Consider the following 13,574-nt stretch of genomic DNA (forward strand, 5'->3'; position numbering starts at 1 on the left):
GCATGCACAAACCAACACATACACACATTCACAAAGGCTCAATGGCATGTCCAGCGACTGTGATGAGGGAGGCGTCTGAGGAGGTGGCACTGGTAGAAGGACATTGCCTGGCATGCATGTGCAGGCTCAACTCTCAAGGTTTGTTGGGGGAATCCATAAGCAATTGGAATTGTTTTCATTGCTTTTCTACAATGTACTTTTTCTGAGACAAAGTCTTGCTCTGTTGCCCAGGCTGGAGTGCAGTGATGCAATCTTGGCTTACGGCTCACTGCAACCTCCACCTCCCAGGTTCAAGCAACTCTCCTGCCTCAGCCTCCTGAGTAGCTGGGATTACAGGTGCATGCCACCATGCCACGCCAATTTTTTGTATTTTTTTAGTAGAGACAGGGTTTCACCATGTTGGCCAGGCTAGTCTTGAACTTCTGACCTTGTGATCCACCGGCCTTGGCCTCCCATAGTGCTGGGATTCCAGACGTGAGCCACTGTGCCTGGCCTCTATAGCATACTTAAGGGCAGAATGCCCAGACCTTTTTGCTAGTAGCTGGCCCGCAGTTTACCCTGCAAATGTGTAAGCAAGATTCACTGTTCCCAGACTGTTTGCAGTTTGTTTTTCCCTTCCCTTCTTATAAATCCTGATTTTTGTCTCTGTTCTTGGACTCAGTCTACCAACCTACCAGAGCAGTGTGATCACCAAGAACCAAAGCACGCAAGGTGACCAGATGTCTTGCTTGAGTTGTTCTTTGGCAGTGCCCACTTGTAAATCCATATGGTAGCCACTGACTGACACATGTCACACATATCACATGTGCTTACATGCAGATCATCTACCAAACACATTAGCACCCTAGGAAAAATAAAGCACAACAGATGTGACTGTCCCAGGTGCTCTGAACAGACCAGAGTCACAGAGTCACACCAATTTGAGATCATTTGATCAAAACCTGTCTCCACTGCCACCATTCCTAAGAGCCCCTTTGGGGGACTCTGGGTCATGATTGCCTTCTTCTTAAATTAAAAAAGGGAAAAGAAAAGAGATAGATCTCTTCCAAGGTCTTTATTATTATTATAATATCATAATCTTCAGTTTTCAAAAATATAAATAGGTGCACGGAACCCTGGTGCCTGCACGGTCCCGGGGGCGGGGGTGGGGAGGGGAGAAGGTTGGGTGGCACCCCCACTGGGCAGGAAGTGCCCCCAGCAGCCCTGCCGAGTTGCCACCTGCTAGGGTGGCAGACCCAGGTGAGAGAGAGGACACTGGAAGAGGGACCCTTGGAGGGAACCAACCCCCAGGCAGTGGAAGGTCCCTCAGATGGCTCTCCCCCGCCGGCTTACCCTCGGCAGGAGGCAGGAACCCGCCCCTCTCCCCCAAGGCTTCTCCCTCATATAGATGGTGCAGCCCTCCTGGCTCCTTCTCATCCAATACATTCAGCTGCAGTTCGGAGTTCTTCATGCTGTCAGGCCTCTGCCCCTTCCAGCTCCTTTGGAGCCCTCCTCCCTCCTCCCTAGCTCTCCCTGGAGGTGAAATAACCAACGATTGCACTGCTCTTGGATAAAGTCAGGAAACAAAAATAATCTTCTTTATTTAACTTAACCCCTCCCCTTCTCCCCCTGTCCCTGCACTGGTCCCTGGAAAGGCACGATGGGAGATTGAAGAAATGTCTCTAAACTCAGTCCACGGGTTATAATAAGTTTGCTTTGCTTTGGCATTCGGCGGACAAATTAGATGCGGTTTTGCTGATTTGGAGGGGTGAGTGGGTGCATACACAATGTGGGATTTATTTTTTTCCTTCTTTAATGGGATTCCTTATTGACAAAAAGCGACAAGAAGAGGACACCATCTGGGTGGGATGCACGTCAGCCTGGCAGGCTCCTGGGCTCAGCGTCCTGGGTGCGTCCTGGAAGCTCTTCTCAGTGGGCCGTGCTGGGGCGGCTCCTCCGAGGGTGCCGTGAGCTCCGCTTCTGTAGTCTGCGTTTGTAGGCGGTGGCTAGGGTGAAAGGGAGATGGAAAAATATCAGTGGGCCTGGAAAGAAAGTGGGGCGAGCCTAGGCTCTCCCCAGACTATCCTCTCTCCCTTGTGGAAACCAGGGACTCAGCGAGGCACCTGAGGCTTTATCAGCTTTCCTGATTTTGAGTTTTCTTGGACTTTCTCCCTTTTTCTCCTTCATCCTCTCAGTGAAAGTGAGCCCTCTCCTGGGGCAAGTACGTGGCCCTTCTAGGGGCAGCGATCAGCTATTTGTGACTGAGCAGCCCCCTGACCTCCCCTCCCTTGCTCAACCCTGTGGATGGTGCAGGGTCCCCAGGAGAGGGGACGGGGGAAGGCTGTGCTGGCAGAATCTAACCCTGTGCTCAGCGAGGGTGGCTGGGGTGATGCTTACCGTCTGTGCAGGTGATCCGAGGCTCCTCCCAGTGCCCGCTGGGTTGGCACCGGATGGTGGGCACGTGGCGCTGGACAAACCCCTCTGTGCACTGGTACCGCACCAGGGAATTGATCTCATACCGGTCCTTCTTCTGCCCGAAGGTCCTGGCATGCTGCACCACAGGGGGCTCTCCACAGGCCACTGGGGGGCAAACACCCTTTATAAAGGGTCTCATAGGGTCTCCTGGGATGACCTAAACTGGCTGTGACCCGAGGCACTGTGGGGGACACAGCCTCAACACCTGACAGTGAGCCCTGGATGTTTTCATACAGTGCTAGGAATCTAGAAGCTGCTGGCTCTAACATCTGGGTTCCTCAACAACTTAGAACAGCAGGAAGGGAATACAAATGGGGTGGTCTTTAAAGGGATGAAGAGAAGATGAAAGGGAGGTAGAAAGGTGTGGAGGGCGAGAGCCAGGCAGACTTAGGCTTCTTGATGAAAACATCCAGTTCAGGGTAAAATGAGACCAAAAGGAGGCCTGGGGGATGCAAGGTGATGAGCAGGGGCAGTGGGGCGCATCCTACCAGCACCTCAATGTCCACAGACTGAAAGCCAAGGGATCGAGGCCTGACAACTATGACTCTGTGATTGATGGCCTTGGGAATCCTAAAGACAGGGAGGCTCCCCACCTCAAGCAGAGTTGCCCTTGTGGGTAACTCTGCTGCTGCTATCCAAGGAACTGTGTGGAGTGTGGAGTGGGGGTCCTGTCTTCTAGCCTGTGACCTTCATGTGCTCATTGTCCCTGCAAATGGTCCCTGGCAGCAAGCTTGCCCTTGCCATTGGCCCTGGCATGCTGGTGCTAGGAGGGACCCCCAGGTCAGCTCCAATCTGCTTTTTGGACAGGTGAGGAGACACCAGCAGCCAGGAGACAAGGGACTCACCCCAGGCCACACAGCAAGAGCCTCACCTGTAGCTGGAGGTCTTGATCCTATCCTCCCCAGACCCCTCCCAGGCCCCAGCTTACCTGTGCCCTTTTTACATGTGAAGGGGAGGTGGTAATTGCAGGGAACATCATTCCACTCGCCCTTCTCGTGCCAGATCATCACCACACAGTCCTCTCCAGCGGCAAAGAAGTTGTCAGGCTGGTTGGGGCGCCAGTTCTCAAATTGCTGTGGGTGGGAGTGGGGAAGGAGTAAGGAGGGGGCAGGACAGTGTGGGTTGGCCTGCTCCGACTGTCTTCCCCATGGAGCCTCTTCATCGTCTCCTTTCTCTTTTAGCCCCAACTTCAGGCTCATCTAATAGCAGCACAAAGGCTGCTGGGAGTCTGGTCAGGGCTGTTCTAGGGGCCACGGAACCCGGTGGCTCCCTAGAGAATCGGTCACACAGCCTGACTCGGGTCCTTCTCAGGAGCTCAGAACCCCCAGGACTCACAGGCCTGTACATGAGCTGATTCCACTCCTCTTATCCAGAAGGGCCAACCAGGGCTGACCACATTGGGTAGGGATGGATGGTAGGAACATGGCTCTTAAGTCTGGCCTCTGCCCACCAGGAAGTCCTCCCAAGGCTTATCCTTCCAGCTTTGCTTCAGGACAAAGAGAATCACTGGGTGCCTGTACCATTCACTTGGCATCTATGTTGCTTTCTGTCTGTCTCCTTGAGTAGACTCGAGTCCAATATGGGCAAGAAACCTCTCTAAAGCTTCCGTGTACTCCTCATGGTGGTGGCTATTATTCCTTCATCTCCTTCCTGGCTCCTTCCCTTGCCTCATGCCGTCATTGGCTCAATCTGTCCAGCCCCGGGCTGGGTTCCAGAGGCAGAGATGAAGGAGACAATCCCTGCCCTCAAGGGCTCCCGGTCTAACAGCCGGTCAGTGAGTGTCTGCATGGGGTTTGAATGCATCTCTCTCCAGGGGTCTTTATCCCACACCCTGTCCTCTGGGTCACCAGCTGTGCCTACAGCAGAACTCACCATGGGGTGTCCATCTGACCAGCGGAAGTCCCCTTCGATGGTCCTGTCGTTCAGGCCGATCCACTGGTAGTCTTGGGCATTGTCTGGGGAAAGGGTGAGGGTGTCAGGCCTCACACTCGACACGCTGGGGTGTCTGAGAAACTTGAGCTCGTGGAGGCAGAGGGGATGGAGGAGGGAAGGAGGTAGGTGGGCTCCTAGGAGCAAGCCACCTGCTTCTCAGGTCCTCACAAGGGGCTCAGCATGTGCATGCTTGGAGTGCACTTTGGGCCACCTCTCTAAGCTGGCATGGACAGGTGACAGCCACAGCTTAGTTTTGGGCTGACTCTGGCTGGCATTGGGTCTGCCCTAGGTGCAGCCAGAGCTACTGGCCCCAAAGACCGCTGTCTTCTCTCTGAGAGCTCAGACCTCCCCCAGGTCCCTGTCCTGCAGTCTCACGAGGCCCAAGTCTGCTGCCTTCTGAAAGGTGAGGCCCTTTGCCTACACCGCCACTCTCCTCTTAGGCTCCAGAGGCCCTGCTGCACTCACTGTTGACAAATTCCTGCTCCTCGGGGGTGACGATGCTGCTCAGGTGTGACTGCTGCTCCCGACACCGGCGCTCAGCATCCACCCAGGTCTCGCGGTCTGGGAAGTGGCGGTAACAGTGGCCCTGGTACTTGGTCCAGCCCTCTTCACATACCTCCTGGTCTGCAACACAGGTCAGAGGCTTGAAGGGAGGGGCAGAGGCCACCAGAGGATGGCAGATGCTGCTAGTCTTGTGGCATAGGTTCCTGCATTCACCCCACCTTCAATGCTGTGCCCTTAAGGGAAGGGAGAGGCACAGCTGGAGGGGGTTCAGGTTGGAAACTGGTCTGGTCCCTGGGAGCCTCTGCACATGCTTCCACTCTGGAAAATGCCAGGGGCCCTTTCCTTCCCTGATGCCACGCCCTCCCCGCTCACCCTCTCCCAAGCTTTCCTCCTCTTGATGCCTGCTCTGGTGGGCCAGCAGAGGTCAGCAGGCCAGGTACAAAGAGGTGGGAAGGTGGGAGGTCTTGAGATTTAAGGCAAGATTTGAGGCTCTGAGGGGCTCCAGGGAGAGAGGGAGTGGAGCTGTGGGGAAGTTCGTGGAGGCAATGGGAGCTGGTAGCGCTGGGGCGTGGAGCGGAGCTGGCAGCTTCCTTCCTGCAGAACCTCAGTGGGAACAGAGGAGCAGAAATAAGTCTGCTTGGGGTCCAGAGAAGACTCAGAGCTCTAAGGCTGTTGATCAGAGGTGGCTTTAGTTAAGCACACTGTGCCTGCCTCTTGGGGCAGTCAGATAGCCCACTGGGGGTCTGGGATCCAGGGGCCCTGGCTTTTTATTTTGGGGGTGAATGGGAGGAGGGGAGGAACTTCTCTCCTCACAAACCTAAATTTGTAATGGGTTCTCAGTCTGGAGAAGGGGCTGGCTTGGAGTTCTTGGAGCCTGGGGGATAGGCAGAACCGTGCTGAGCTGGCTTACTCAACTTTGAGAGAGCTCATTCTTAGTGTCTCCTCCCAACCTCGCCTTCAGTGACATCATGTTGACAGCTTTAAACTGGCTCTAGTGGAAGCATTTATACCTCAGGAATTGGCAGATGCTACAATCAGGGCTCCCTTCTCCTCTATGAGAGCTGCTTATTAAACATCTGCCAGCACAGCGTGGGACAGAGTGAATTCCAAGGCCCCCCTTCTTCCTTCTTCCCCTGGGGTCTCCTAGGTGGAGGGCCACGAACCCCTCAGGCTACATGGTGGTCTCCCTCATTGGGTGCCACCATAGTCTGGCTGTCCTGGAATGGAAGGACCAGTACCCGAGCCGAAGGAGTCTTAGGCTGAAGGGGCGGATGCTTGGCAAAGTGGGGGAGAGACAGTTGGGACAGTGGAGGGAGAGCAGAGCAGGGGGGTCAGCAGCCTGAGAAGAAAGAGCAGAGCTGTGGGATGGGCCGTGGAGGCCTCTGGTGCCTCAGCTACGAACGTCTTCCCGAAGGGATGAGGCTGCAGTCTGGAAAGAGGTGGAGAGGCCTCAGAGTAGCTCAGCACTCTGAAGAGGCCAGACATATCATCTTAGAGCTGACTTAGGGGGTCAGTTTTTGGCCCCTTCCGTGGCTGAGGGCTGAGCTGGGCAGGCAGCTCTGGGAGGTGGGTATGGGAGGGCAGGGCTGTGCAGGCTGAAGGTTCTTAGGAAACAGAAATAATTCCAGGGAGGCTGGAAGAGGCAGCAGGGACAGAGCCTGTGGAGTGGTGAGGACTCAAGATTGGAATGGGAGAGGAGATGCAGCCCTGCTTAGCTGGGCCCACAGGCCCAGGGCCAAGCTGGGTGGCTCTGTCACCATCTCTCTTCCCCATCAGGGTACAGAGCCCTATGAGGGTCCTGCCTCATTCCAGCAGAGCACACTTCCATAGTCTGGAACCAAACGGCTGTTGTCAGCATGGAAGTCTCAGACTCTTCTACTCTGTGGCAAATGTTTTAGTATCATGGGGAGAAAATCCTTGTAGTCTCTGCTTCCATCCCAGCCAAGACCCCATATACCAATTTCTTGGGGTCTTCGGGTGAGGATGGAGGGTGGGAGGCTGCAAGGGAGTAGAAGTGTCCAGGCTTTTTTCCCCAGAAGCCTTAAATTCATCTACCAGTTTGTAACCTTGGCAGTGCCTCAAAGGAGTATGAAACCCAAAACTACCCCTCCCCACACTGCTTAGGACCAAAGGGAGACTTCCCAGGAGTTTCAGCTGCTTTCTGGAAGTTTCTGGGAATCCAACTTGAAAATTTATCGAAAAGGGTTTTAAGCCCCTACATACTTCCAGTTCTCTCTGGGCCATTGAGACAAGCATCCAAAGGTTCCATCTCCCCTTTTCTGAGCTGGAAAACCCCCGAGATCCAGGAGGCTGGTGGGGAGACTAGGAAGCACCAAAGGTGAGAGAGCTGAGGGCTCAGTTTGTCCCTGGGAGGGTTCCTGGTGCACAGCTCCTTTTGGTAGAAGTGGTGGCCCTGCCTAGGTGCAGAAATGGAGAGGTTGGCAAGGCCCAAGAGAGGTAACTCAGCTTCTTCCCCTTGTAACACAGTTCTGTTCTCTCTGGCCACCCTTTGCCTTGCACAAGGGAGGCAAAAAGGAAGCATAGGCTGGCATGGCATTGCCATGGCAGTTGTCACAATAGTGATGAGAAGAAGGTAACATGCAGTAGTCCTTGCTCATGCATGACTTGAGCATGCTGGTGACATGGGAGATCTCAGGCAGACCAGCCACAGCTCTCACCCCAGGAGAAGAGAAAGGCAGCTTGGCCAATGTGGCACAGTGGCTCCCAGAGCCATGAAGGAACCACAGAGCTCCCATGCCCATGACCACACTGAGAAGATCCGTGGCTGTCATCTGGAATGAGAACCAATTACTCCCACCCCATAGCTTCCTTCAAGACAAGTGCTCAGAATTAGCCCTGTCCTCTGAACCATACACCAACCTCAGTGGTGGCATCAGTAGGTCTGGAAGCCCTGGAAAAAGTCAGATCAGCCAGTGCTCCAGAAAAGGGTTTTCAAGGAGGAGAGCAAGAAAAAGAGTGGGAATCAGTGGGGCAGACTTTTCAGTTGTTGTCCCTGAAATGGCTCCCCAGATGGACCTTGGGGGCCCCAGCCAGGGCCTGGAGCCTATCATTAGGAGGGAAAGGTAAGGGAGGAGGAGTGGGTGCAGCAGTTAGTAACATTAGCTGAAGCCGAGACGGCCCTACCGATCTCACACAGGTCCCCTCCGTAGCTGGGAAGGCATAAGCATGTGAAAGAGTCGATGGCATCCACGCAGGTGGCTCCATTCAGACAAGGGCTTGAGAGGCACTCATCAATGTCTGCAAGAAACCAAGGGCCACCATTAGGACTCCTGCCGGCAACTCCAGCCTCACAAGCACTGTGGCCTCCTTTTGAGTGGCCAGTCCTCCTGCTCTCCAGACCCCTGGGAGGGAACAGGCTGGTTTTCCTAAGAACTGTTGCTGCTGCTGCTGCTGCTGCCAACTTGGAGTGCTGAAGCAAAGATCCAGACAAGGGTTTTCTTGGGCATGTGTGATTCTTGATTGTTAAACTTGGAGCACTGGAGCCAAATTTCCCAGTGGTTTGAAGAGATCTGATATGTCTAAAGCCAAATGCCTTTTGTGACAGTGAACATAGAGTTCCTCCAAGATGCCTTCCCTTGTGAATATTTTGAAAGACCATGGATTCTGAAGTGGTTACGAACATGGTGGTGAGCAAGGAAACTGAAGTCAAGTTCTTGAAGCTTGGTTAGAAGTCTTTCTTTTCCTGGCTTCCTTTGTAGTTATAACCCAGAGAAAGAGGGCAAGGCTGTGTGGGGCTAGAATGAATGACCTTGAAATGGTCTGAAGAGTGTAGATCCACATGAAAATGGCAGCATGGGATGTTCGCGTGAGACTCATCAGACTTCTAGGGCTGCAGACATCTTCTCTGTCTTCAGTAGATATGATTTTAGAATGTCTTGTGAAAATGAAGCCTGAATCTTTCTCTCGGGAGAAGGATGGAAACCCTGTCCAACATTTCCACATATAATCTCCTTTCAGCTTAAGGCCCCAGATGGTGGCTATCTCCAGGGAGACACAATTTCCAGATGGACTCCATCCTGGCCAGTGGGAGACAAGAGTTTGGAGCTACAGAGGTGGTTAGCAAGTGGCCGCACAACAGCACTGGCACCAGTCTGGGATACAGGCACATCCTCATCCTCTGCCTCTTTTCAGATAGGCTCTTCTTCTCTTCTGTTCTTCTGGTCCTGAGATACCCTTTCTGATCAAACTTCTTTGTGGTACTTGAATTGGTAAGTCATTGGCCACTGCCTCAAATTTTCATGAATTAGTCAAGGTGAGAGCTAAATCTCCTCATCTGGTCTTTCTGCATCTTTCTGAGAAACCAGAAGACCTGGGGGATCTCTTCTGCCTTCTTTGTATTTGTACTTCAAAGGTTCCTGCTGTTTTATCCCCCCACTTCATTTCCTCCCCTGGGAACATGATAAATAGTATTATGAAGCTCCTCTTGCCAGGAGATCAGTAAAATTCTGCAATGAGTGGGTTTTTCCACTGGCTATGGGGCACCATGACATGTTGTTTGAAGATACTGAGCCTCAGTATGTGCACCTGTGTTCACACAACCTTCCAGATCCAGCGACAAGTCTGTAGGTGGGCTCTGCAGGACAGGCAAGCCCTGTGGTGGGAATAGGATCTCAGAGTCCTAAACATGTGCCAGGACTTAGTTCTTGCCTCTCATTAGAGCAGATCAGACCTTAAAGTCAACCTTCTGATGAGATGGTAAAGGCACTTTCCTCTGAGTCTTTACGCTGGTACATAGTAGACATCTTCTAGGCCAGAGGCAGATTTGTGCAACAGGTGGCCTGAAAATCCCCAGCTCTCAGGCATCTTGCTCATCCCACAAAGCTCCTAATCTCCAGTTGTCAGGCATCTCTTTCTTCCCACGAAGTCTTTAACTTCATCTCAAGGAGTGCACACCATGGACTAGAACCAACAGTTCCAAGTTTGCTGTTTGGAACTGTTCCAAGCAAACCCAAAATGCATGGAGGAACAGACTGAAATCCCAGCATGCACTTGGATTCCCAGCATGCCCCAGGATTCCCAGCAGCAGCAGTAGCAGCAATAGGTCAGGCCAGTCGGCAGGGCAGAAGCTGGGGGCGGCTCTCCTGCATGTTCTGTTTTGTCCATTAGCATCATTATGGGAGATGGGAAGCACTGGGCAAGGGGAATTAAGCAAATGTAGGTGCTAAAGCAGTTGTACAGAGCAGGGAACAGGAGTGGCCTCTGGGGAGAAGAGCAAAACATCAACACTGGGGTCTCTGGCAGCCCATGGGAGAAAGGGCGGGAAAGGAGAGATGCCCCAGTGGAGGGGCATCCAGTTGTCCCAGAGGCTGATCGCACAAAACCTGCTCCCAGGCTGCCCGAGTCGGGGTGAGGGGTAGTGTTGCTTTCTTTGTGTTTGACCAGGGCACAAAATCTGAGAAGGCTGCGGGGACTGAAGGAATAAATTCTGGGGCTCAGAATTTTTTTTTCAGGGACCTGGATTTACAGATGAGGAGGGAAAGAAGGACCACAATCCTGAAAATCAGAAAACCTGTGTTTGCCATCAGGGTAGTTTGGAGAGGCTGAGTCAGTATCTTCAGCAGTGGGCAGAAGGCCAGGTGTCTGGCGTGGGGCTTTCTTACTAGCTATTTTGGCCTGTGGTGCCTCATCTCCTCTTGCTCTGGCTATAAGAGCCATTCTGGCCCTGCATGGCCCACCTCTTTCCGAGCCTGTGAACGCAGTGAGGGATCCCAGATAAGGAGCTTGCAAGGGGAGGGAGGGAAGGGCTTTGGGCAATGGGCAGGCTTCATAAAGAAAGAGAGGAAAGGGAGGAAACCAGTAACTCTCAAGAACCTCCTGTGAGCCAACTGCTGACTCACACATGTTCTCCTTCATTATCCTTCCAATGGCCAGGTGGCAAGACATCACTATGCCATTTACAGGTGAGAAAACGTGAATTCTTTAACATGTTTGAGATGTAAAAACAAAACAGAAAAAGAAAGAACAAAAAGAAAACAAGTGAGGTGACTTGCCCAATCTGGGTGTTGGGGAGACAGAGTGGAAGAGATGGAGGAGTCAGGAAATGAGACTGGAAGTTGGCTTCTGCCCCACGTGGAGGGAGAGAGACACTGGAGTCCTGGACTGTCCGCACCTCCTTACCACTGCTGCTACAGCAACCCAGGGCTCACCCATCATCACTGAGCAGGGACTCTGGGGAGCATCAGGATTCTCAGGGTCCTCTTCCCACTACTGTAACCAAAAGGGCTGGTTTGTTCCTGAACAAGGCCCTCCAGCAATATCTCTAACTTGGGAGAGAAAATAACTGAAAACCCCTGATAAAGCCTAGGAGAGTAGAGATAGTTGCAAAGCATCACGTGGTTGTCTGAACTGGAGACCTCAGGCCTCTACCTTGAACAGATCTTGCCCAGCTTTTGCCTAGATCAGAGCCCAGGACCTCCAAGTGAGTGAGAGTTTATTTGCTCATAAAAAATGCTGAATGAAGAGCGATGCAGGTGCTTTTACTCAAATGATACTCAACTAAAAGGGTTGCCACTCATAAAGACTACAATATGAATAGAACTCCTCAAGTTGTTTAGTGCACGCTTGTGCAGCTGTATGGGGTGACTCTGGACATAACTTTCCTGGGCAAGGATGGGGGAAACCTCTCAAGAAACACAGATAAAATTTCTCAATTCAATGGATGCTCTGCATGCTGCAAAGACCTGGGATCAGTCAAGATGAACAGACCTGAGTCTGCCTTTCTGGTTGTCTGTTACACAAGTGAGAGAAGGATTAGAAAAGCATATTTATAAGCCCTAATTTGGTTTTAAGATAAAATAATTAAATTAAAAAGTATAGGTCGGGTGCTGTGGCTCACACTTGTAATCCTAGCACTTTGGGAGGCCGAGGTGGGTGGATCACAAGGTCAGGAGTTCAAGACCAGCCTGGCCAACATAGTGAAACCCTATCTCTACTAAATATTCAAAAAATTAGCCAGGCGTGGTGGTGGGTGCCTGTAATCCCAGCTACTCAGGAGGCTGAGGCAGGAGAATCACTTGAACCCTGGAGGCAGAGGTTGCAGTGAGGGGAGATCGTGCCACTGCACTCCAGCCTGGGCGACAGTGCAGGACTCTGTCTTTAAAAAAAAAAAAAAAAAAAAAAAAATTAAGACCACGCGCGGTGGCTCATGCCTGTAATCCCAGCACTTCAGGAGGCTGAGGCAGACGGATCACGAGGTCAGGAGATGGAGACCATCCTGGCTAACACGGTGAAATCCCGTCTCTACTAAAAATCCAAAAAAATTTAGCCAGGCATGGTGGCGGGTGCCTGTAGTCCCAGCTACTCGGGAGGCTGAGGCAGGAGAATGGCATGAACCTGGGAGGCAGAGCTTGCAATGAGCCGAGATCACGCCACTGTACTCCAGTCTGGGTGACAGAGCGAGACTCCATCTCAAAAAAAAAAAAAAAAGATTATAATGTATGTTATCATTATTTGTACTGTTTCAGATCTTTTGTATTTTAAAGGTTAATCTTGAATATAACTTTAATATCTTGCTTTTTTTTTTTTTTTTTGAGACAAGGGTCTCACTGTGTCACCCAGGCTGGAGTGCAGTGGCATGACCATGGCTCCCTGCAGTCTCGACATCCTGGGCTCAAGTGATCCTCCCACCTTAGCTTCCCAAGTAGCTGGGACAAAAGTTCTGGGATTACAGGTGTGCACCACTGTGCCCAACAATATCCTGCTTCTTAAATCAATTAGTTGCCTATTAAAATCTGCCCAGGAACTTTTTGGTTAAGTCAAGAAGGTATACTTTGTATTTTCACTTGCAACCCTGTATTTTCATTTGCTTTGAAAACATTTCTTTCCCAGGGATAAAGGTTTCACTGAAATTCAAACATCTCTCCTAGACGAAGAGAGAGTATAAGGTCATAGATCAGAGCTTCAAACCTGGAAAGTGAAAAATAGCAGCAAGATAGGAAGGAGACTGATTAAGTTTAAGGTCATGTCCTCCTAACAGAGGAGATAAGAGAAGTCCGGATAGCACCAGTGCTGACTAGAAATTGGATGTGAGATCTGGTTAGAACAGTATTTTTCAACCTTGGCTGGCACATTAGAATTACTGGAGTAGTTTTAAAAAATATTCTTATTTAAAGATTTTTTAAAAATACCAGTGCTGAAGTTCCTCTTTAGACCAATTGAATCAGACTGTCTCAGAGGGGGCCCAGGTTTGATGCTTTTTAAAATCACCCTAGGTGATTCTAAGCTGCAGCCAGGATAGAAACCTGAGTCTGAAGCCTAATTCCCATGGCTGCTGTCAGTAATGGAAGTGGGGAAAGACGCTGCTGTTTTGAAGTGGGTCAGAATAGAATAGTCTTGCTTTTAATTGCTAAATAATGAGTATTCATTAAATGGATCTTGACTTTTTTTTTTTTTTTAATAGAAATTGGGTTTCACTATGTTGCCCAGGCTGGTCTCAAACTCCTGAGCTCAAGAGATCCGCCCACTTCAGCCTTCCAAAGTGCTCAGATTACAGGTGTGAGCCACCACACCCAACCTAGATCTTAATTTGAAGTCAAAAGTACTGATTGATAAAAGTACTTATCAGTTATCAATCAGTAACTTATAACTTATGAATAACTTATTTATGGAAGACTGACTAAACAAGATGACAGTAATTGTCAATTTTTTTTTAAGGGCTAAATACA

At 51.1% G+C, this 13,574-nt stretch overlaps 1 protein-coding gene across 3 annotated transcripts in view; it reads right to left on the reverse strand.

Annotated features, from left to right (window-relative positions):
- Positions 1-1,039: 1,039 nt before the first annotated feature.
- ACAN (aggrecan) overlaps positions 1,040-13,574 on the reverse strand; it is a 71,610-nt gene continuing 59,075 nt past the window's right edge. For all 3 annotated transcript variants that reach the window (XM_025392340.1, XM_025392341.1, XM_025392339.1), the window contains 5 exons: positions 4,852-5,010; positions 4,327-4,409; positions 3,383-3,527; positions 2,377-2,559; positions 1,040-1,985 (listed from right to left, as the gene is read on the reverse strand). In XM_025392340.1, the coding sequence (XP_025248125.1) occupies positions 1,909-1,985; positions 2,377-2,559; positions 3,383-3,527; positions 4,327-4,409; positions 4,852-5,010 (647 nt within the window). In that variant the 3' untranslated portion in view covers positions 1,040-1,908. The remainder of the gene's footprint in view (positions 1,986-2,376; positions 2,560-3,382; positions 3,528-4,326; positions 4,410-4,851; positions 5,011-13,574) is intronic.

This window comes from Theropithecus gelada, chromosome 7b, assembly GCF_003255815.1.
Source record: "Theropithecus gelada isolate Dixy chromosome 7b, Tgel_1.0, whole genome shotgun sequence".
Classification (NCBI taxonomy): domain Eukaryota; kingdom Metazoa; phylum Chordata; class Mammalia; order Primates; family Cercopithecidae; genus Theropithecus; species Theropithecus gelada.